The sequence below is a fragment of the Labrus bergylta genome, chromosome 24 (assembly GCF_963930695.1).
Source record: "Labrus bergylta chromosome 24, fLabBer1.1, whole genome shotgun sequence".
Taxonomy (NCBI): domain Eukaryota; kingdom Metazoa; phylum Chordata; class Actinopteri; order Labriformes; family Labridae; genus Labrus; species Labrus bergylta.
Window position 1 is genome coordinate 2948948 of NC_089218.1, and position 23590 is coordinate 2972537.

Consider the following 23590-nt stretch of genomic DNA (forward strand, 5'->3'; position numbering starts at 1 on the left):
CATCTCACCACCTGCCTCGCAATTTCAAAAAGCACGACGAGGACGGGCCAATTTGATCTGAATTCACGCAGGAAAGAGAAGCGTGCGGCATCAACGATTTCCTCTCATTTGTCTGATTTCAGAGACGAGGAGCACAATGACACCTGTGATGCTCCGATGGCAGGCCAGATTGCCTCAAACCGACACGTTCAATCTGTTAAAACTGTGCACTTAGATATGGGAACAGGATGCATCTGGAGAATTTGGTGATTTCAACGCTCTTGAGGAGTTGTTTGAGGCGATGAGAACACTCTGATCTGCTCCAGCATCCCTGTAGAGATACCAGGTTAGACGGCTTTGATACCTTTTTTATCTCCCTGTGATTATTTCTCTCAGTGTGAGGCAATTTACACACTCGCCTTTAAAAAGCACGTTATTAAAACCTCACTAAAGAGAGAGTTTTATCGCCTCGTTCACTGTGAAACATTCAGCTTTAAGTCCCAGTTTGGTGTCGTTTCCCAGAGACGAGCAGGAATGTGGAGGGTTACTCATCGAGAAGCAAAGGACGACTCTGTCAAGGTGGCCTGTCCTCTGAGGCTGAATAATTATCTGCTTTAATTAAAGCACATTGAAGTGTGTGTGTGTGTGTGTGTGTGTGTGTGTGTGTGTGTGTGTGTGTGTGTGTGTGTGTAAAGGACTTGCTGGGAAAGAGAGCAAAATGGAGAGAGGGATTTTTTCTGTGCAGTCATGTGTGATGTTTGTGCATGCATTAGCACATATGATCGTTTGTGCATTCATGTGTGATATTTGGATATTTTCTCTCTCTTTGTGTGTGTGTGTGTGTGTGTGTGTGTGTGTGTGTGTGTGTGTGTGTGTGTGTGTGTGTGTGTGTGTTTACACAAAGGAATCTGCAGTGGAAAACATTTAATGAACGCTCTTGTGCAGAAAGAATCCCAGTCCAGACGTGATTTGCAAACTCGTGGAGGTGGAAATCATTGGTCGACCCCGTGCTAACGTGTGTTTTCTGTCTCACTCGGACTCCGAGGAGAAGCCGAGTGTCACCCAGGAGGACGGAGACAATCAAATGTGTCGTCTTACCACCAGCAGAAGAAGAGTTTGAAGTCATCGTAGCTGCAGGTTTTCGACGGTCTGGGCTGCAGAGGCGGAGTGAGGGTGGATTCACGGTGGCTAGAAAAGAAGCAGACCTGAAATACGCTGAATGATTAGATTATAATGATTCAATTAAAAAAAACAACTTCTAAAAACACAAAGAAAAGGATCGTTACGACACTTTGCTTTCACGTTTCAGGTTTATTGAAACTCTGAACAGATTTCAGATGTGCGACCCGTCACAGGTGATCCGACGTCACCGCGTCACGGCGTTCAGTACAAATATAAAGAAACTCCTCGCACGTTTTCTGTCCAAACTCCAAACAGATACAAGAACACCGCAGCAGACAAAACAAGACCAAGAAACACAACAAAGCTGAATGATTAAACCTGCAGAGGTCACAAAGAAAGACGAAAACATCTGAAACCATGAACCAAAGAAAAGACGTCTTTAAATACTGAACTGAAAACTTTGTGATACTTTTTACTTTTCTGAAGACGTGATCAGTGTGTCTTTATTTAAACTCAAACACCTGATCAATATCAATGTGTAATCAAGCCAGAGACATTTTTAAAGTTAGGCTCTGAGATGTCAGAGAGTTAAGAAAATTCTAAATTTGTCGGGGCGTCTGTGGCCTAGTGGTTAGAGGGCTCGCCCTCGACCTGTGCCTCCTCTTCCCGCATGTCATTCCCCGCTCTCACTGTCCCAGATTTCTGACTCTTCCCACTGTCCTGTCTCTACAAGAGAAGAAAAGAATCTTGGGAAGTTAGCCCAGATAGCCTAGCGGTAATCTTGTGCGCCTCATGTACAGAGGCTGTAGTCCTCGTTCCTTGGGTTTGAATCCGACCCCCACCCTCTCCTCCCAACGTTTCCTGTCTCTCTTCAGCGGTCTGACCTAGTAAAGGCAACAATCGCCCAAAAATACACCTTAAAAGTAAGCTCGTCACTGTGGAGGTGTGCACTTTCTGCACAAATGAATGCAAGAAATCCTTAGCATTAGCATGCCAACTAGCTGGTTGGCTAATTATGTCTATTGAGCGGCTGAAACACGATGGAAACGAGTTGCACACAAAGACAATCCAAACCAAACGTAGGCAACAATAACACTGTTGGTTAATCAACATCTGTATCGTATTGAAAGTATAAAAAATAGAACTATATGGTCTACAAACACTGTACCTTTACTGCATGGACCTCACTGAGTCACATGAAAAGTTAGCTTTCAGCTAATAGTTTTTGGCAAGCTAATTACTGACAGAATGCTCTGACTGTATGAAACATTTTCATTGCAGATGTTTTAAAGACGTCTGCAGTGTCTTTGTTGCAGAAATACTCCAGGGATAGGCAGTGAAAACATGCATGTCAGAAGTGGAGAGAGAAGACGCTAATGTAAAAATGTAGCCAGCAAACATAGGCCAAGTTTGTGAGCTCGCTCGGCTGAGTCTCAGGTGTGAAAGTGTTTAAAGTTCACAGTTTGTGTGGTTGTGTACCGCAGCGGTTGAGGTTTCTGATGTTGTCCTGAGGGAGATGTGTGAGAAGAAATGGAAGTAATCGGAGAAAGTTTAAAAAGAAAAGAAAAACAGCTTCAGACAATAATACTAAAGGATAACAAAAAGATAACAAAAGAAAGACAAAGAGAAATGAGACGGATAAAGGGCGAGGTAGAAAAGAGAGAAGGAAGAGGGAAGCAAACATGGATATAACAAACACAAAGAGGCGGATTTTCTCCGGGTCGACAAAAGCCAGAAATTGGCCAACGACGTCTTTTAGTCCGGCCCCTTATTAGAGCCGATCGTAACAGTACGATTCAAATCCAATGCTCTGTACTGAAACAGGCCGTATGATTATGACCTGAAGGTCCACAGCGGAGGAAAAGCGCAGAGAATTGCCGGATATTCTCAATCAGCCGGTCAAAGGTTTGATTGACAGAAAATGTTGTTTCCTGTCAAACGAATGTTCCAGCGTCAGCTAAACTCCCCAGAAGAATCCGAGGAACGAGACGTAATAAATCCAATATCGTCATGACGATCTGTCAAAGACAAATCTTTAAAAGTGTCCTCCAGTCGGATGAAAACACTCAAACGGCAAAATCTCCGTATCCGGTTGGACAAAAGGCGGAACTTCTGAGTATATCGAGGCAGTTGACGAGGATTATCGTACCGGTCAGGTGTTTCCACCTCTTAGTGATGGGGTTCCTCATCTTGTCCAGGCCCAGGTGGAGCTCCTGGATCACGTCTCGGTAGCTGTCGCCCACATGGGCCGCCCACGTCAGGAGGAAGTCGTAGGCTGGCTTCCACATGGACTGAAGGGGAAGGAGGTCAGAGACAGAGAAAAGAAACAGGTTTTAACGTGCAGAAGGCAACAGATTGGATATAAAGGCTAAAACCTAATGGTTGTACCCTGAAGCTAACTCATTGAAACTAAAACATCTGCATTAAAACATTTGATCCTTTTTAGTCTTTTGCCTGTTTGTGGATTTATTTGCGTTTGTCTGACCTGCGGCCGATTGTTCCAGACTTTTAAAACTCTCTGCAGTATTTTCCATGTTCTCTCACCTCGTTATCCAACAGCCCGTTCTTGTCGCGGTGCGGAGCCTCGTAAGCCTCCATCTGCTGTCGGGACACTCGAGCGAGTTTCTCGGCCAGTTCCCTCCACCGAGACGCCACCTCCACCGCTGTTGTCAACAAGACGAAATCCAGGACCAGTCTGGCAACCAAACCTTGGCAATCCATCTTCAGCAACGCCTGAAAGCAGAAGGAATAAACAAGCTCAAGTCCATTTAGCATTTACTTCAGCGGTTCTGTCCTGTAGACCAGCAGGGACTTGGTGCTACAGTAGAACTGGTTTTCCTGGGTCAGAGCGAGATCTTTGGCTGTCTAAACACAAAGACCTGGAGCTAGATTAGGCACTGGAACTGGCTTGGTGGAATCAGATGCTTTAAATTTGATTGTTTTTTTTGTGGCTTATCGGGGAAAAAATAACCCCCATGGTACAAGAATCAACATGAAGATTATAGAAGGCAAGCTTGGAGGAATATATTGTGTTTAGTTTCCTCCAGCCTCGTTAATCTGCACATATTTGTGAAAGGTGAGAAGGTCAAAAAAACAGCGAGTCTAAATGGAGTTAATTATAATCACTTTTGTACAAGAATGAAAGTTTAGATTTGTGCAGAAAATGTTAATCCCCATGTCTCTTAACGACGAGCACTTCCAAAAAAGAGATCTTTCCCTTTCAAACGGTTTCATTTGGGTTCTTTTTAGAGGCTTCATGGGGTAAAAATATGCACTGTATCACAATGCTAACATGAGGATTTTAAAAGTCAACACTCATGTAGAAGAAAACGTGGTTTCAGTTTACGTTAATCCTCACATGATCCCTAAAATATTCCCGGTTGGAAAAGGCTTTTCTCCTCAAACCCATTCAGATTTGCTGTTTGTGTTTTCGGTGCTGAATTGTGAACATAAAAGCTAAAAAGAAAATCTGCTCCTAAAGCAAAAACAACCGTCTTTATGTGAGGGTATAATCCCAGTCACGTCCCTCAGGCTGCTGCCGCTGCTGTTAATACGCTCTCATTCAGCTGACCCGGTTAAATGAGGGTTAAAAACTAGCGAGCATTAAAAGCAGCTGACTGGAAAAACACACTGCAGGCAAGATTTTCTTGAAAAGAAGCACAACAGCCACCGAGCAGTTCTTCCTTCATACTCAGACAAAATATTGCAGTGTGTGCATGTGTGTGTGTGTGTGTGTGTGTGTGTGTGTCAGTGTGTGTGTCCATCCAGAAATAAGGTTTTGGCTCACACACACACACAGGGGTCTTAAACATTGCAGCCTCTCTAAAGTGCTGCTCTGTCCTGTGGTGATACCTTTCAGATTCTTAGCAGGGAGGTTTTCCCGAGCCGTCAGTCAAAGACAGCTGCAAGAAAGCACACACACACACACACACGCACACACACACACACGCAAACACCCCCACACACTCACGCTGAAGGACAGGGTTTCACTTTAAGACGGACGTGTGTGTGTGACAAAAAATTAAAATATAATAATATGTTCAATTATGGAGTTTTGCTGAATGGAGCTCAAGAGGTCACTAAACCTGTCAGTCAGCTGCAGCTTTAAAGAAACACTGCACACACACACACACCCACCCACACACACAAAGTCTAGAGTCCCCTAAACACTCAAACCTGAAACAAAAAGACCAAGTTTCCCACTGAGTTCTCTCCCTGTCACTCAGAGAAACTCTAACTTATATTAAGAATCTGTATTTGACTTCTAATTACACGACTGAAACACTCAAATTAAGATGAATCCATTTATTTAAAAGAAGTCTGGGGCTGAATTTGTGGATTAAAACAACCAAAACCATCAAGCAGACCAATCAAAGCCTTTCTTCATTATCGTCAGAGAGCTTCTGTTAAACTTGAGACTAAACATGTTAACACAAATCTGTTTAGAGGTTACTTTGGTATGTTGTGTTTTCTGGAGCTGGTGAAGCATCTCTGTGTACATTCATATAGATTCAAACATGCCACTTTGCAGCCTGCGGATCCATCAGCGTGTCGGTTAAAAGCACGTTTAAGATTTAACTCAAAGAGAAGACAGAAAAATCCTCATTATTCTGAGGTCACGTCATTTACATTTATTACTATCATCCATTTTAAAATTGTATTTTACTTCTTTTTCATCTTTCATCTTTTGAACAATGAACCGCAGCGCTGCAATAAAGTGAATTAACCTGGATGACCTCTTTACAAACACACACACTGACACACACACCTCTCTCTCTCCCTGTCTGTCTTTATGTCTCTTCACCACCTGGTGAACGAGCATTTTGGCCTTCTGCTGATTCATTCTTCACACAGGCTCTAAATATAGACACACACAGACACACACACACACAGACACACACACTAACGCATGTCAGGGTTCAACACTTGACATGGGCATGATGCGTTCAAATGCAAATCAGGAGCTAAACGTGTTGTTTAAGCCGGAAAGGATTAAAGCAGGAGGCATGGTGAGGTAACAGGAAGCGAGTCAGGAGGTTGATAACCAATGCAACATTTAGGAGAGTTTTTAATTTTATGCCCTCTCTTATAAAATCTGCTGCTACACAAAAATAAAGATCTCTACATCGATTTCTCAGCTTCCAGCCTGTTTGTGTTCGATGTTTCAACGTTATTTAATACCAGGATGATTCTGTTCTAAAAATAGACATCATTCTGCTCGGTGAGAGACCGGGAAAAAATATGAAAAACACAAGATCGTGACGACCTGCAGGGAGCCCCGGAGCAGACGGACAGACGGGGCTGACAGCTGAGCGAGCGGCTGTCAGCGAAATGAGCTTCAACAGGAGGAAGGGAAGGGGGGGGGGGGGGGGGGGGGGAGTTAGACTGACAGGTAGGAAAGAGAAAAGAGAAAGAGAGAGGGGCATAGGAAGAAATATAACACAAAAAGACAGGGAGGTTTTAAATGCTCTTTGCTTTTTAAAAATGCAGCTTTTACAAATGATCGCTGACATTATTTCACACTGCAGGACGAAAGGGTTCAAGACTCTGATGATCACTAAGTCTTTGATAGCTTTATTATTATTTCCCTTTCTGACCACAGAAAGTTGAACTTGACCCGTAATTCTTCCAAAACGTCTCGAGCACTGAACATCACTGACTCTGACGGCAGAGCTTAGACATTTGAAGTTTGGATGAGTATCACGTCAAGGACAAGTCTATAAAATGAACTTCAATGTCCCATTTTTTAATTATAGTTTTGCAAAGTCAGAAGAAGAAAAACAAGCCACGTAAAGTTTATAATATGGTAAATAATTTGTCGATACGTTCCTTGCCAAACCTTCTTTTTGAATCTTTATTTTGACCTTTTAACCTCTCTTTAGAAATCAGTAAATCCATATATCTGTCCCCAGAAAAAATTACGCTCAGTATACATTTCCAAAGTCTTCAAGGTTTTTCAGAAACACACATATGCATCCTTTGTGGTCCAGGTTTCACAGCACGAATTGACAGGAGGATTAAATTTGTATGGACTCTCCTGACATTAAAGGTATATCTATTGCAAGCATTGTGGCTTGTTAAGATTTTTGAAGGAGCTGTAAAGGATCTTGTGTTTCTCAGCCACAGCAAATTCTGCTTTAACAAAAACCTGCAGCAGCAGTCATGTCAGTGGGGGTGTATGTTTTAAGGAAATGTAATTTTCCAAGTTGTGCTGTTTTCTAACTGTTGAGTTTTGTGAGTCTACAAGCTGTGGATTGATTGGGTCGCCTTTAGGAGTGATTGGCCCCGCCTCTCTCTGCATGGATCTATTATTAAACAACACTCTCCTGGCCTTTCAGCCTTTCTCATGACAAGCACAAGGACGGGCTCTCATTTGTCCTCTGCCTTCGTAATCCGAGCCCCGGCGTTAACAGATCTGCCGGGGCGGTGTCGGATGCTCCCCTAAGAGCCTGCAGCTCCTACTGATCGATGCCAGCTCACATTTCACATGAGAACACCTGTCGGCTGATGTGGAGACTTGATGAGCTGTGCTACACCCCCTGAAGACAAACCATGAGTGTTTGTTCTGCTGCAACACTTTCATTTTATCAGACAGGACGGAGAGCCAATTAAAGCCAGCGGGGTTAAGGTTGAAATATCTCTCTGCTGTGAGAGCTGCACAAACTTTCTATTCACTTTAGAAATATCTAAACTATACAACAAAAAAACATGTTTTTATCATAATTAACCAGACTCAAGACATCAGGATCAGCATGAAACTGTATAAATAAAAAAAGGTTGGGAAAATCCAGGATATCCTATCTTAGCTTAAGTAACAAAGACTGCACCTTGTGCTTCTGCAGTATCGCTACACAGGTGTGTCTGAACTCTTTTTTCTCCCCCTGTATCAGTTCTCACGTACGTCCCTACAAACCCATTTCATTTTTTCTGCCTCTACGCCTCCTCCTCTCTCGTTACAGAAGGAGGGACAAAGGAGCTACTTTATCCAGGCACACCCCCACCTCGGGTTCATCGATTCCCATTCAACCCTTCTATCCTTCCACTTGACATGAGATTACTTCTTTGAAATCTTTTCTAACACATTTTTGGTATTAATTACTCTAATTATTGTAGTTTGTTAACTTAAAAAGTTACACTGTACCTAATACTAACACAGTGTTTCCTGATAACACTCTTATTGGTGTGTTTATTCATGGATCAGCGTGGATCTGGGAATGTTTATTCCTGAAAGAGATCAAGGCATAACCGGATAAAAAGCCTTACTTTAGATAGAAGAGTGAATGTTTGCTAAATGAGGTCAGAGGTTCTGAATGTAGGAATGTTTTATTGATTAGCGATTGTATAAGCCAAGCTATTTATTCCTTTGAGGAAAAGATTTAGTAATTCAAGCCTGTGTGACTCACTGGACCCTGTTCCTGCGGCCTGATGACAATTTTCTGCTCTCTGAGGGAAATGTTGCGAAACACACATTCACACACATTTTGGAGGGTTTTACAACCAAAGTGCATCAGCAAACTGAAGCAGCGACTTCTTGCAGCAGATACAGCAAGTCTTAGATGTCTAGACGTAAAATCCAGGAGAAAATCAGCTTTAGTCGTGCTTGATCTGAGCGCAACATTTGACACAGTTCTCTGTGACATCCTTGGAGCTGGGGTCGGCCTGCAGGGCTCTGTGTTAAAACTGTTTACCTCGTATCTGGGAGAAAGAGACTTCTCAGGAGGAATGGAAAGTGCGCTTTTCCCCTTGAATCAATTAAAAGTGGCATCCCCCAAGGTTCAGTGTTAGGGCCTCTTTTATTGTCACTACAAACGCTACCTTTAGGCTGCATCTTTAACAAATAAAACGTTCAGTATCTCTATATGTGGATGACTCACTATTATACCTTTAAGTTTCAACTGTTTGTACCTGCCCAGTGATCATCCTCTTTAGCTGTTTAACTAAAATGCAAAGCTCGATAGCAAGATATGACCTTCAACTGCATGAAAACTAAACTGAATGTATGTTTGATCAGTGCACTTGGTCCCTGTCTGCAAATTTACACGAGGATAGAAATTCTTCTTTTTGGAAGCTTCTTGAAATTACACAAACAAGTAAGTTCTGTAGTGAAGGCCAGTTAAAAGTCTTGCAAATTTTAAACATGTTTGTTTCATAAGGACCTTGAAACAATTACCATTACTTTAATCAACACAGTTATCTTTTATTTTTCATGACTCATAACGCAGCTGTAGGAAGAAATTATGTTTTAGCATCTATGTCTTAAACTTGGGAACTTATGTCTGGGTTTAAAATTATGTATTTTATTTGTTTCTGCAACATAGAGAGAAATTTCAGATTATAGCAGACTACACCGTAAACCAGTGTAGACGTGGACAGTTCTTTCCACAACGATCAACAAGACACTTTCCTTGTCCCTGTAAGTGACAAAAGACTTTCTACGCTCAAAGAGTACATCACTGGACTGAATAGAAGGACATGCGAGGGTGTTCTCCATTTATTAGCCTGGAAATAAGAAAAAGAGGTCTTAGGAGTCAAGGATACAGCCTGGTTAAAAGATAAGAAAGACTAGACTACAAGCCTCAGAAGAAGTTAAAGGTAGCCGACTGGATAACAGCCCTCTATAAAGCATTAAAACATTCCTCTTTTCCCTTTAATTTTTTGGGTGAAGTCAAAGAGCTTTCAGCATTAAGCAAGAGGCTGTTGCAGGTGAGTTGCTCTGGAAACAGTGTAAGGAGAGAAGCATGAACAGCCAAATAAGTAGCACTCTTCTTTGCCCTGTCAAAGCAAGGGGCATTTTACCCCTGGCTGCTCCGATTGCCGCTGGCTGAAATTGCCCTGATCATGCGACAACAGTGCATGCACGCTTCGTCAGCCCTCCCTGGTTAAACTGTGTTTGGAGAAAGTACTTTGCTGAAGTACTTTTTGAATAATGGCGTCTGGCAAGCAAAGTGTCTCGGGACAATTTTGCTGGCCCCAGGGTGCCGACGCTGTCAGAGAAGAAAAACACAGCATCGAGGGCGGCATGCGTTTGCTTGACAGAGTTGTTTTTGCTAAAACTGCAGATGTTAACTTTTATTTCTGTGCATTTCTCCTCCAACCATCAACTCCCCCTCCTTCATTTTTCATGTGATGACTGCTTACCACCCCAGGCTGTAAGGCAAGTTGTTTACCATTCATGTGACTAAGCATAAGATCCCAAATTCTCTAAGTTAACACACATCACAGTGTGCGAGCGCATTTTGAAAGAAATCATGTTGATGTAAAGCAGCAGAGAGGCACAAATCAAATCAGACAGCTGACTGTTTAGGAAATTAGATTTGTGTTATTGTTTCATCTTAAATAATGCTTTGCAAACACGAGAAACTATCTGGGGACACTGACAAAAATGCTCCCTTTCTATTGCACATTATTTGGGCTGAAAAGCTGCTTCTGCATTAGTGTTTTAATAATGGCAGACACTTTTCTTTGACATTTATCTGCGCAGTAAATCCTTTTACAGAGCATGAATGTTCTCTAAAAAATGTATGATTTGGGAATATAGAGGGGAGTTGTGTAATTTCAACCGTTGGACACTGTATTCTGTTCAAGGACAATGAAGTGATTGTGTACTTGCCCTGCTTTTCTGAGAAATCAGAAAAATAGAAATAGTCATGAAATGGTAACAGTTTGTCTTGTTTTTCTTTAGTTTTGGTGCCATGTGAGTAAAAAATATCTGGTTAATTGATTACTGAATAATAACAAAAGGAGTAGAAATTGCCTGTGAGTATTCTGTAATGACCAGCAGGGGAATTTACACTCCCTGTGTAGGCTTTAGCCTTTAAGGTTTCCAGAGTAAATATTCAGGCTTGTGCTGACATTTTTACTTCTGTAGGAATTCTGTATCAAAGCAACCTGATTCAGCTCTCTATAGTGCTCATAGCTGGGCATTGTCAGGTTGAAAAAGAAAGCTTTGGTCGGGGGGAAGAAAGGTAGGCTTTAGTAGTTTCTCCCTTTGGGGAAAAAAGGTTGAGCTTTACGGTTAGTGACTGAATAAGGACAAGGCTTAAGGCCACATTAAAGCAGTAGAGAGAGTGTCCTCAAACTCCTTTAGTTTTCCTTTCTACGCTAAAAGCAAAGCTTTCATCCAAATGTTCAGGATTCATGCTAACACTTGCTCATAGGTGCAAGAAAAGTTGATTTATCAAGGAAAAACTATATGAGAGGGATGACAGAGAACTTCAAGGCAACCTTGTGCCAGGTCGGTTTAAAATTTTCTTCAGCTAATAACGTATCTAACATGGCATCATTACTTTGTAAAACAAGAAATTAATATAGTAAAAGAGTATAAAGTATAAATATAAATAAATAAATGTTGTGCTTACCATCATGAGTTCCCTCTGGAATGATTTCCGCTCCTTATTCTCCATATTCGTACACTCCTCTTTGAGTTTCTCCAGAACCGATGCCACCTTCTCCGGCTCATTATCCAGCTCTGTCCGGCAAAAATAATTCAGTGGTAAATTCCCGTACCCCAGGGCATCTGCAAACGCCCTCCAGTTGCCCACGTTCTCCATTAAAACCGTCCTCACAGTTGCGTAAATGTAAGTAAGAAATTTGCAAGGCTTCAGGATCTGCTCAAGCAACATTGTGGTAGTCAGGTCCGGCCCACACCAATAGATAGGCTTGACTTTACCCAGAACTAAAACATTCTTGGCATGGACGAGACCCATCTTCCCCTGATAGTATCCAATGTACCACTCTTTGGTCCGCAGTTGCCCTCGCAGTTTGATTTTCTCCTCGCTGAGCAAAGCAATAACATCCCCCTTTTTGTATTCCAACAGATAGGTGCTCTTATGCTGCCTGATCACCGTTTTTATTAGCTTGCCAAATTTAAGATTGGTGATGCATCGGTCCTGAAATTTTGGGTATTTGGAAGTGACAGCCAATGGGGAGAGAACAATCTTATCCACCTCTTTCTTTTTCAGAAACCTCCTCTGACCTGTAATCCTCGCTCCCGTTTTTGGTGGCGGTGGTGGAGTTTGAACACAGAACTGGGTGAGGATACAGTCGAGGGCATCCTTGACTTGGACCCTGAGAGTAAAGTCTGAGATGCTGTTGGGGTTGTGTGATGTGATCATGTACAGGAGCCTGCTAACTTTCCCCAGTTTGAGCTGAAATCCCTGAATCACCCCTGCACTCTCAGTTGTCTTCACCTGGTAGTTGGACATGTTGGAGTACAATCCCACCTGGAGGTCCTGAGGGTACCCCAGCACAAACTGGTGTTTCCCCCAGAGCTGGAGCGCTACGGGTGGAACAGAGCTTGCCTGCCTGCCAACCTCACCTACCAACAAGGTCTTGGGGGCGCAGTCGTGACCAAACAGGGCCACAACTGTCTTAAAGGAAGGGTGGATGTGCTTCGGTCCATAGACACCGAGAGTTACTTTTCTCTGTACATGGTCCCAAACAGTCATATTGTGGCTGATATACTGTGACTGAACGACAACAGCCACATAAATACAAGGCTCCAGACTATCCAACTGCACCTGGACTGTATCCTTGTATATGTATGCATTGGGAATAGGTGTGTAAGGCCCTTCTTTGCAGTCACTCCGAACACAAAGCAACTCTGCAGTGCGACAACTTTCCTTTTTGACATTTACCGATACCTTCATCTCCAACGTAATAAAGGACTTTATTTCCATGTTGCTGAGCTTAATCTCCACCACAGGGCTCACAGTGGAGCAGTGGTCAGTGTTGAGCTCCAGAGGAGGGTCTAGTAAGGCCTTCATTGAGATCTGCTGGTGGTCTCCATGGCTGACGTGGCCTTCAGGGATGTGGGCGCTGATGTGGGTGTCCGGAAGTTGAACAACTCCTCCGTTACTGTCCAGCCTGCACACAATGTTAGTCTCCACCGGTTGAGTCTGACCCCAACCAAGACTCTGGCCCAGCGAATCAAGATCATGACAAGACCTTGCTAGCTTTCTGTGGTTCAACCAAGCAGTCCTGAAGTCCTCTCTGCTCTGGAACTGCTCCGGTAAGGGAGCCTTAAGGCCTGTAAAGAATCCTGAAGAGGGTAAGGTTGGATTTGACTGCGCTTGGAGGACGGACAGTTCTGAGAGACTGTGGGAACGTTTACTCCTGAAAAACGAGTTATCCCTGGGGTGGTTTGTAAGAATGTCTTGGTTTGGGCTAGTTGGGGTAGTGTTGCTAATGTGGCAGTTGCTGAACCCATTGGTCATGATTGTATTGGTGTTAAAGTTGGAGCAAGATGATGGTGATGCCAGTGCATCAAAGAGAATAAGATCCGAGTTCCTGACACCGGTATCTTTGCAGTTTTGATCTAGCGGATGGTTAAACGGGTTCACAGAGACAGGACTGTTGACATAATTTGGGGAGGGTTTCGGCGTCATCCCAGTCCACTCCCCCAAACCGCCAAACTCCCTCGACCCGTCCTCATACACTTCCCCAAGACTGTCAATCATCCCACTGTCGCTAAGACAAGAGTTCCTGAAGTTGACCGGCTGGACGTAGGCGGCCGGGATGTAGCCCATTTCCGTGTTGTTGTGGGCGTACCACCACTCTCCACCTGACGTGTCCAGCACATAGAGGCGATCACCTTTGGAGAACTTCAGTGTTGTAAAGCTGCTGGGGCAATAATCCTTTATGGCAACCACTTCTTGAGCGGCGCCATAGGAGGCAGACGTGTCCAGCCTTAAGGCACTGGGAGAAGGCACTGAAAAGGAGAAAGATATTAGAAACCATCCCAATATAAACCATCATGGCCCTTCTTTAGATAAGTGCACTTAATCACTCACTGGCTGATTACTCAAAATACTGATATTAACAGAGCTTATCTCATCTTCAGACTCAGACATAATGGACCAATTTTACCAACGAGTTGATGGAACTAAAGACCAGACATAAAGCTTTATCTCAAAACTGGAAAAAATGAGTGGCTAAAATATTCCCGCGACATGAGAAAAACATATTTTCCATCCTTCTGAATGCATTTTTTTTTCAGATCACAAGGTAAATATCTGAGCAGTTGGACTGCATAATCCAATGCATAATTTACTATTTTTAGTTCACCTCATTAGCGTATATGGAGCATGTAAGCAAAGCTGTAATGGAATGCAACCAGTGAAGCGAAAAAAAGCCACAAAAAGAATAATAAATGAGTGATATAAAAGTGCAAGAGATGAAAAGCACAAAGTTAAATCAACATATATATTCCCTCTTAGGAAAAAATGGTTAAACACTTTGATTAATCAGTTCTTAATTAAATATTTAAGAACTTTCAGAACATGTTTTTCTCCTGTAGTTGAAAAATAATGAATGGCGGAACAGACCTTTGACATCACTGAGACTGGCTCCGGTGACCCCTTCACTGAGGTCTACGAGCGTCCCCTCAGATTTACAGCGAGGGAGGATGAGGTTGTTGTTCGTCACTCTGATGATTCGATGGGCAGCCATGGCCGGGTCTTACTGTAGCATCCTCTCATTGGCTGCTTTTCATCTGGAAGGAGAACAAACAAAGGATTTCAGGATTGGAAAGATCAGCCAATTTTTAAACACATCTGCACTCGGGCGTTCGACTGATAATCAAATCTGGAGAGACTTCACGCGGCGACACCGGAGTAGAAAGCTTCATTTTCTAGATCAGTAGCACAGCTAACAGATACAAAGGTCAAAACTGTTAAAGCGGAAAATAAGGTTGATAAAATGTCACTGCATTTTTGAAGGAAGTCGATATGAAGGCTGTGGTTTGAAAAGAATGACGGTTGACTGAGGGAGAGTTTTTCTAAATCAATGAAAAAACCATGAGCGTTGAGCTGAGAAAGAAAGAGAATGAGAAATATGATGTAGGGAGGGGAAGAATCAAAAAGAAGGAAGAAATGAGAGCAAATCAGATTTCAGTTCTGAGTGACAGAGACAGAGAGGCAATACACTTCAAAGAATGAGGACAAAAAAATAACTCAAATATCAATTTAACATTTGTTGAACACCTGAACATGGACATTGCTTTAAGATGTTATTCACAAACTATAGACGTTAATCTGCTCTTCAGGTTTTAGGAATTTAACAAGATTTAGAGACCTGGCCGCAGGCTTCTGCACCCATTCAGGAAAGGATTAGTGAGGTAGACCACTGATTTAGCAATAGGCTGTGATTTCAGAGGGTGTAAAGTCTGGTATTACACGTTCAATTCGAGGTGAGATTTCTTCTGCCAAATTGTGTTTTTTTTCCCAGCGGATTGCCACAGTGTGAGACCCAGCCAGCAGGACAACTGTTTACCCGTTTCAGACGTCCGACTGCTGCTGTGGCTGTTTGTTTCTATCGTCTTGAATTCTTATAATGACTCGGTAGGCTGTGAAACTGAACTGCTCTTCTGGGATTTATGAAGTGGTCAGACTCGGATTCTGAATCTGATCTTATGAAACAGGACCACACTGTGTAATCAGAAATGGTTTCTGTTTCTGTTTGCAGTCCAAATCATATTGACCAATCACATATGAGCAGGCTTTAATTTTGAGCAGGAAAAGAGTCCATATGGAGAGCTAAAGAGGGGGAGGAACTGACAGAAATGTAATCTTTGAAACTATTGGCTATCATCAGATAAAAACTAGCTTGTTTGCCTTCAGAGAGCCAATCATTGTTTACTGCTCTGGCTGCATCTGCATCTCTGCCCTGCGTGTTTTAACTGTTTACATGTCTGCTTGTGTCAACCAAGTTTCCAATTTCCTCCTGAGATCTGAGCCGTGATTCAATTTGTGCATGAAAAGACAAAGTCAGCGGAGGCCTGTGATCTGATTAGAGTGGCAGCATGAGGCTGTTTTGCAGTAAAACGCTCTGTTCCCTTCAGTCACATCAGACTCTATTATTCCTGCAGGACGTGGAGAGCGGCAACATTTGCATTTGCACACTAATGATGACATTTTAATCTGATTAAAGCAGCATATGCTGCAGAGGCTCTCATGGTAATTCCTTTCAATGAGTGTCTTAATTAGAGCTTTAATACATGTAGCTGAATATTCACATGACACACAGATGCAGGTGTTTGTTTCACTCAATGAGTTACTCTTTATAGTCAGAGGTGAAAAGACATCAGTGACGCTTAGATTCATGGAGAGAAAGTTTGCATTTCTGTGCAACTTGTCCCTGAGGTGCACTCTGGGATGCAGAGCATGCAGCGAGGACAAAGTGAGTCTTGTCTAACCGCTGCATCTGTTCACCTGGAAGCTCGTGCTGAAAGCAAGTCAAACTCTTCCGAGGTGACGTTTCATTTTCCTGCTTGAGTCACCTCATCAATAAATCCCCTCCTCTCACTAAAAGAGGAGCACTCAGCAGGCAGCCGGAGCGCTTCTGTGAACAACAACAAGCTGGCATACAATGACAGTGTCACCGGCTTTGATATAAAAATGAGGAGAGCGTCCCTGAATGCAGCAGGAGGTGAGGACAGATCTGACAGAAACAGGCAGGGAGTAAAGAAAACGCAGGATTGGACGAAAACTCTTCAGGAGATGCAGATCAGAGAAAGCTGCAGATCCAAACTGAGCCTCCAGGAAGCTTTAAGTTTTCCTAAACTATCCCAGGAATTTATGAGGAAAACTGACAGAAGCTGTGATACCCTGCATGTAACCTTTTAGAGAATTGATTATTTAAAGACACAGAAGAAAAAGACAAAGTTTGTGCAGAATCGAGGGGAATGAACTTCATTTTTCTTCAGTTTTACTTCATATTAACAGAGAAACTTTACAGAGGGAGAGGAAATGCGTTAAGAAGAAGCTTTCAGGGGATATAAAACATAAAGCGCTGCAGGGTTTGTGCATTAGTGGAACATTTACTCCCCCACTTGTGCATCAATATCGGAGCTGGTGAAATATTTTGTGTTATGAAGTCATTTCAGTCAGGACGGGGGCGCCGGGGAGTCGAAAGTTTAATTAGCCGAGAGTCGGCCGGTCCTAATCCCTGGATGAATGCAGCTATAATAACCATTTTCAGCAGCCATATGCTGGCCGAGTGTTTATCGCTTTTCCATCGTTTGAAATGAGCAGATTACAGGACGGAGAATGTGACCTGCATGTGAAAACCTCACACCAAAAGTATGTTACATTTATATTCGATCTATAGACGAGGTTCCTGCGTAAGCATTTAAAGGGGCAGAAATACCAGATCAAAGAAAAGATTCAAAGAGCTGAAAGACCCTCAACCCAACATCAAACTATCCAACGACTCAGTCTGAGTCAAGATTCTTCCCCATTAGTGAAATAAAGTGAAACAAAAATAACTTTAGAGGCTTTAAGCTGATTCTACACATCTTAACATGCAAGAGGTACCAAACTCTACTCATGTTATCACAACATAAATATTCATCTGTGGATAAAACCACTAAAATATGGTCTCTTTTTTGTTGCCCGATTTTCTTTCTCCTGCCTAGATCATTAAGTTTGTTCAGTCCGTGCAACATTTTAATTTAAGCAATTTTAATTTTCTTCAGTCACAGAAAGTGAAAGAAAACGTGAAAAGTGCTGGACAGGTCACTTCTGCAGGCATGATTCAGTCCCCATGTCAGGGGCAGAAACACGTTGGGTTTCTTGAGCTTATCTCAGTCCGTCACTTTTTACTTTTTTGGCCTCTCAGTCGAGCAGAAGTCAAAGAAAACATGAAAAATTCATCAAAACGTCTCCTTTAAACTCATTTAATGTCAGCTCTGCAGGTGTAACTCAGTCCCGACTTCAGGGACAAAACAACACACATTTTAGTTTAATTGAGTCAGGTACAGAACTGAACGCTTCTGCTGTGGCCTGGAGTGATGCAGCTTTTCTCCCAGCATGCATCTGGGCTGGTCTGTTTTAAGTGTGCAACGCTGCAGCGAGAATGACAGAAGAAACGAACGTGACTTCAGGGAAGGAACGTCCTTGGTAGTTTGTCAAACTGCTAAAGTTTTTTCTGACTATTGTAATCATGCATGAGTTTAACCTCCTCTGAAGAAAGAATCCTGCTGGTTACAAAGACAAGTCGAGCTTTATTCACTCTGTACATCAGATGTGGCTGTAGCTTCTTAAATCTGCATTCTCTCCACTTTCGAGGATTTTTTAATTGAATTTCCCAATTTTTTAGACAAATGTCGTGGTCAGACGCTCCTGCATGCTGCGAAAGTAATCTTATGTCTCGCCCTAAAGTCCGGGAGAAATATGAGGGACTGTAAGTGTTCCTGTTTGGCATGTGATCAGGTACATTAGTCTGCAGCAGCGCCGTGTCCTGACCGCCACTGTTCATCACCTGAGAAATTCAGCCGTAAAAAATATTCCAATCTCTCCCCTCCGGATGAATCTTCAGGTAAATGAGCCCGCTAAGTGCTCCGTTTTTTTACGCCACGTCCACCTGCGCGCTGAAGGAGATTCTTCAGCTGGGAGAAAAGAAGAAGTGGCTTTTGAACGCCTCGCAGGTCAACCGTAGGGCATCAGGTAGCTTAGTTTTTAACAATAAGTGCTTTAAATGAAATATTTCACTTCCTACGTCTCTCTTTTAGGCAGAGGAAACAGCCGAGACGCTGTTAAAAGAGCATTTATAGATGATGTCAGAAAACTGGCTGTGAATGTACCGATGTGAGTAGTTCAAGGAAAATGAGAAAGCGGGAAATTGTCCCATTAGGCGTTATTTATAAGTCCAAGAAAATGTCAGCACCTGTTTTTAACTGATGCTGAAATCATGTTGAAATATAAAGTGGGAACACAAATGAGTGATGCAATGCCGATAAAGCTCATGTGCACAAGTGATGCAGTCTAACAAACCGTAAATAGACTTGAGCTTGTTTACTTCTTTTCTCGTCCTCTGCCTACATAAAGCGCATAAAATTGGTTTGATAAAAGGGAAACCTGGAAGACCCCAACTTAGAGTTCTGGAGTCCTTGAACGCACCACAGAGGAAGTTGTCAAAACTTTTTTCTGCACAGTACCTACTGTTTACACTTTATGACTTATATTTCTACACCGTGGCTTTGACACTTTAACTTAAGTAGAAGTACTTCTCCTCTTGTTGTGCGTGTTGCTGAGCGTCCTTTAATTACAAAATGAAGAACACCTTCACACAGAAATCGATGACACGCTGGTTTTCAGGCTAAGCCTCAAGGGGGGGAGGGGGTATTAGTGGAGCTGTGTGTGTGAGAGAGCATGGAGGGTCTTTAGTGTCACTTTCAAATCAGTTTGTGTGTTTGTTAACGGGGAGAGAATATGAGGAGAGAGAGGAGGAGAGAGATGACAAATCAAAGAAACGGCGAGGAAGAATCAGAAGAAAGGATTGTAAACAGAAGTGGGAGCAAAATAAGAAGAGGAAATGGAGGTTAATGGAGCACAAAAAATATATATGAATCTGTGAATAAGGAGATGGAAGGGGGAGGGATGAAAGAGGAGGACAAGAGAAAGAGATAAAACGAGGAGGGGGGAAGTGATGGGCAGAGGTGGACAAGAGGGAGGAAGAGGAAAACAACAGAGCAGAAAAAAATATGATGGAGATTGAGAAGATGGAGAGGAGGAGAGGCAGAACCCCGTCTCATTAAACAGAGTCTGCAGGCTGTGAGACAATGTGCGTGTGTGTGTGTGTGTGTGTGTGTGTGTGTGTGTGTGTGTGTGTGTGTGTGTGTGTGTGTGTGTGTGTTTTAAACCTTCAGGCTGCTGATAGAGAGGGAGGATTTTCAGCTTATCAGATGACCTTATTGGCCGAGCTGAGGAGGAGCGTGCAGGCGCGTGCATGTGAACACTTGACAAAACGCTCTCATTTGTCAATTTATCATTTCCAGTCTTCTTTTTTTTCATCTCAATCTGCTGCAGAACATTTTTTCTGCAACCAATCAGATTTGTTTTAAAGCTAATGTGTGAATGAATATGCAGAAGAAAATGTAGTTTGATTGAAATCTACCTTAACTTAAGTTGTTTACAGTCAGTAAACAACAATATCAAAGGGGATAAAGCAGCATAAACCCCCGGACAAGAACAATAAAGCTCACTATTAGGTAATATTGACTCCAAAACAGCCTTTCAAACAATATGACAGCACTTCAGAATAATAACACATGTCAAGAATACTTTTAAAAAGTCAAAATGCACATTTAAAAAAACTACAAACTCAATGTTAGGCCGCTAAATCACATCATAACACAATTAAAAATGACCGTGGAGCCCCCAAATCTTAATTAATATAGGTGTATCATGGGATTTGTATTCTATTTTAATTAAGCCGAATTTCTATCCATGTATTTTTTGTCATCTTAGCCAAAAAAATGATTTTTGTTTTAGTTTTAAAGATCATTTAAAGTGGTTTTAGTGTAAATTTAGCCGCGACGTGAACGGGATCCGGCTGCGTAAAGAATCATGACTAGAGCACGAGGAGCAGAAAACTACAGGAACATTTTGACATTTTTCTTTCTAAGTCTCTGATCTTCAAAATGAGTTAGAAATGTGTTTACATCACAGTTAGGAGTCGTAGTGGGGACATTTTGCATAACTAATGAGCTAAACTTGGAAGAAATCAAAAGGAGCAAAGTGATATTACAGAGATACGACTGAGGATTTTCATTTTAAATAAAGCCGAATTAATCACTGAACATTTTTCTGATAATACAGCAAATAAATTCAGTCAATAATGAGTTTAAAGGATAATTATTCATACTTCAGAGTTTATTAGGCGGCGTGGTAAACTGACCTCCGCCTGGCTGGTCGCCTGAACCCTCAGAGTAGGTGTGAAGTGACGGGAAGGTGAGCTGATGGAGAGCCCCTTTCTTCTTCTTCGTCTTCTTTTTCGCGTGTTTTCTCTCCTCATTTGTGGTAAAGATGAAAAAGCAGAAAAAAGGGGGAAAAAGTAATTTAAGATTTTAGGAAGATGTTGTTCTCAGTCCGAGAAGTTTAAAACGGTAAAGAAGTGTGCAGACGGTCCGGTTCACCGTCCGTCTCCTCTCCGGTCTGTGGGAGGACTGAAGGCGAGCTGGCTCCGCTGAAGCAGAGCATGTGACGTCAGAGAAAGGGGCGGGGCCAAACGTACAAATTTGTGGTGTTCATACTAAGCTTGAGTATTTCTCTTTTTAACAACTGTACTAATAAATTCCGCTGCTTGTATTTAGCAGATTAAAACTTCATTAAATACATTTAGAACATTAAATGCTGCACTTTTAATCGTAACAGCATTTTTTTTGTGTCTGGTAAGAGCTGTGAAGGATCCTAAAACTACATTCATCTTTGCTTCATGACCAAAAAATAGACAAATATCAATCACTTTAACTCGTTTTTTGTATTGTTGTTGTTTTGGATAATTTTGCAAGCTTCCATGTTCATTTAAAAACACAGAATATTAAAATAAATAACAGAAATAATTCAAACTCCACATCTACGTTGTTGTTACTTATGTTTCCCAGAGCGGTAAACTAAACTGAACTGGTCACTAGCATTTACAAATAACTGAGCATAAAAGCAACAAGGAAAGGCATTTAAAAAACCTTTTAAGTCCACTCAACAGGTTTTAAAAATAAAGTTGCTTGGAGCTAGAGCTGGGTATTTCACATAACCTCACAATTCAATAAAAATTAAATTCTTTTTGATCAATATGCCTCGATATCAAATTAAATAATACGCATAGATGACAGAAATAACCAGATAACCAATCACAGTACCTTCTGATATTTGTTAAAAGTACAGTATGCAGAATACGACGGCACCCACAGTGCCCCCACTGGTGAAGGCTGTCATTACAACAGACATAATAAATCTCAGGATTTCCCTGAATCGATATTTTTAACCAGCCCGACTCGGATCTGTTAATAAGGTGCACTACGACTGCTGTTGTAACACACATCATGTTTTTATTTATCGCTCTAGTGGTGAGAAAGGGTTACCTAACGTCACAGAATTCATTAAAGTTGGATGAAAGAGCTTCTAATGTACGTTTTTATGCTTTAAATGGAAATCTCAGCATCTATAAAACACTTAAAAAGGCTGCATGAGTGTCTGTGAAAAAAAGGTTTCCCCTGCACTCAACAGAAAAAGCTTCAACGCAGAGACACACAGCTTTCATCAGTCCTCTTTCATCTCATTGACAAAACCCACTCAGACGACTCGTCCTCCCTGCTGCTGTCAGTGCAGAGCGGGGGGAAATGTTCTGCGGCTGACAGCGACTCCAAAAGACGACAAATCGAAGACAAAATGACTCGAAATGAGACAAAATGAAGAAATGCAGCCAAGGAGAGAAAAATAAAGAATGCTCACTAAGGCGATACAAATCTTACCCTGTGATTTATTTCCTTTCAGTGTCAACAGGCGGTGTTTCATTTTTATTTCTGGAAGGTGAAATAAAAGAAAAACAATTCAAATTTAAAGTTGTCATCCTCCTTTACAAGTGTGGTGACGTTTGTCAGGGAATATTTAAATACTTAAATACTTTAACATGCCCATTCTGTCAGGGTTAGCGTTGTTAAAGGGTTTATTTTCAGGTAGCAGCAGAAGAGGTCACGTTTAAAGGCAGCTGTAACCCTGACCTCTGGTACTTTCACGTGTTTGACGGAGACGATCAAGTGTTCGACATCTTTGACCTGCAAGTTCAGCCAAAAACAGCCTTCAAATGCTTCTATCTGCCACCGACGAATTCTACCATCGCATATTTAAAGATATCTAACTGCAAAGCAACCAGAGCTGAAGGATGATGTCACTCTGATCTGTGCAAAGAGAAGTTGTAAAATCAGACTCACACTTTGCAGAGAGGCAGCATGTGTGTGTTCTCTCTCTCTCTCTCTCTCCCCCCCACAGTTATGCCTGCGGGAGCTTTTAAAGGCAGCATCCAAAGTTTCCAACAACGCGGCTAATTAGAGCAACAGCTGGAGAAAGACAACAGAGAGCCGGTATTCAAATGCATCGTCCTACTTAATCATGTAAAAAGAAGATGCCAGTGCAGATCCAATTTGATTCTCAAGCTCCTTCCTTTCTTAACAAAGTGACTTTTCTAGCATCCTGTATTCTTCTGCTCTTATTTTGAGTAATAAATGCAAAGAGTCAAACGCTTGTTCTCATGCAACAACACAGGTTTAAACATTCTCACTTTCAGCTTTCATGTTCCTGTCTTTTTGCAGTTAATTCACAACTTCTTATTTCATTCAGCTTGTGTTTGAGCGTTGAACTCTGTAGCTGCAGGATTCAAAAAAGCATCAAACGTTCCTATATCTTTCTTTTCAGGCTTCATGATGAATGCCACAGCAGCTTTAGGAGAGTGAAAGCGGGCTGATTTATCTGATCGTCCTGCACATGGTCTCTCATTCGGCGCAGTCAGGGGGCCGAGGGGGATATGATGGATATCAGCGAGACGACTTATGAAGTGACAAGGGATCAGGGCAGAGCTTGGATATCCGTTCAGCAGGCTGGAGTCACCTTGGACCTGCACGTGTAAGATTTCTCGAATGTTTCCTCTGAAGTCTCTTTTATTTCAGGTGATGAGAAGCTTGATGCTCGTCACCTGACTTGACCAGAACTGTTTT

The 23590-nt window shown here is 42.2% G+C and overlaps 1 protein-coding gene across 1 annotated transcript; it reads right to left on the reverse strand.

Moving 5' to 3' along the window:
* Window positions 1-834: 834 nt before the first annotated feature.
* On the reverse strand, window positions 835-21052 carry LOC109999366 (SH3 domain-binding protein 4-A). The gene is made up of 5 exons (XM_020654408.2): window positions 20779-21052; window positions 14427-14593; window positions 11460-13810; window positions 3646-3834; window positions 835-3392 (listed from the first exon to the last, which is right to left on the reverse strand). The coding sequence occupies exons 2-5, from the start codon at window positions 14548-14550 to the stop codon at window positions 3168-3170; spliced, it is 2889 nt and encodes a 962-aa protein (XP_020510064.2). The 5' UTR covers window positions 14551-14593; window positions 20779-21052; the 3' UTR covers window positions 835-3167.
* Window positions 21053-23590: the final 2538 nt, after the last annotated feature.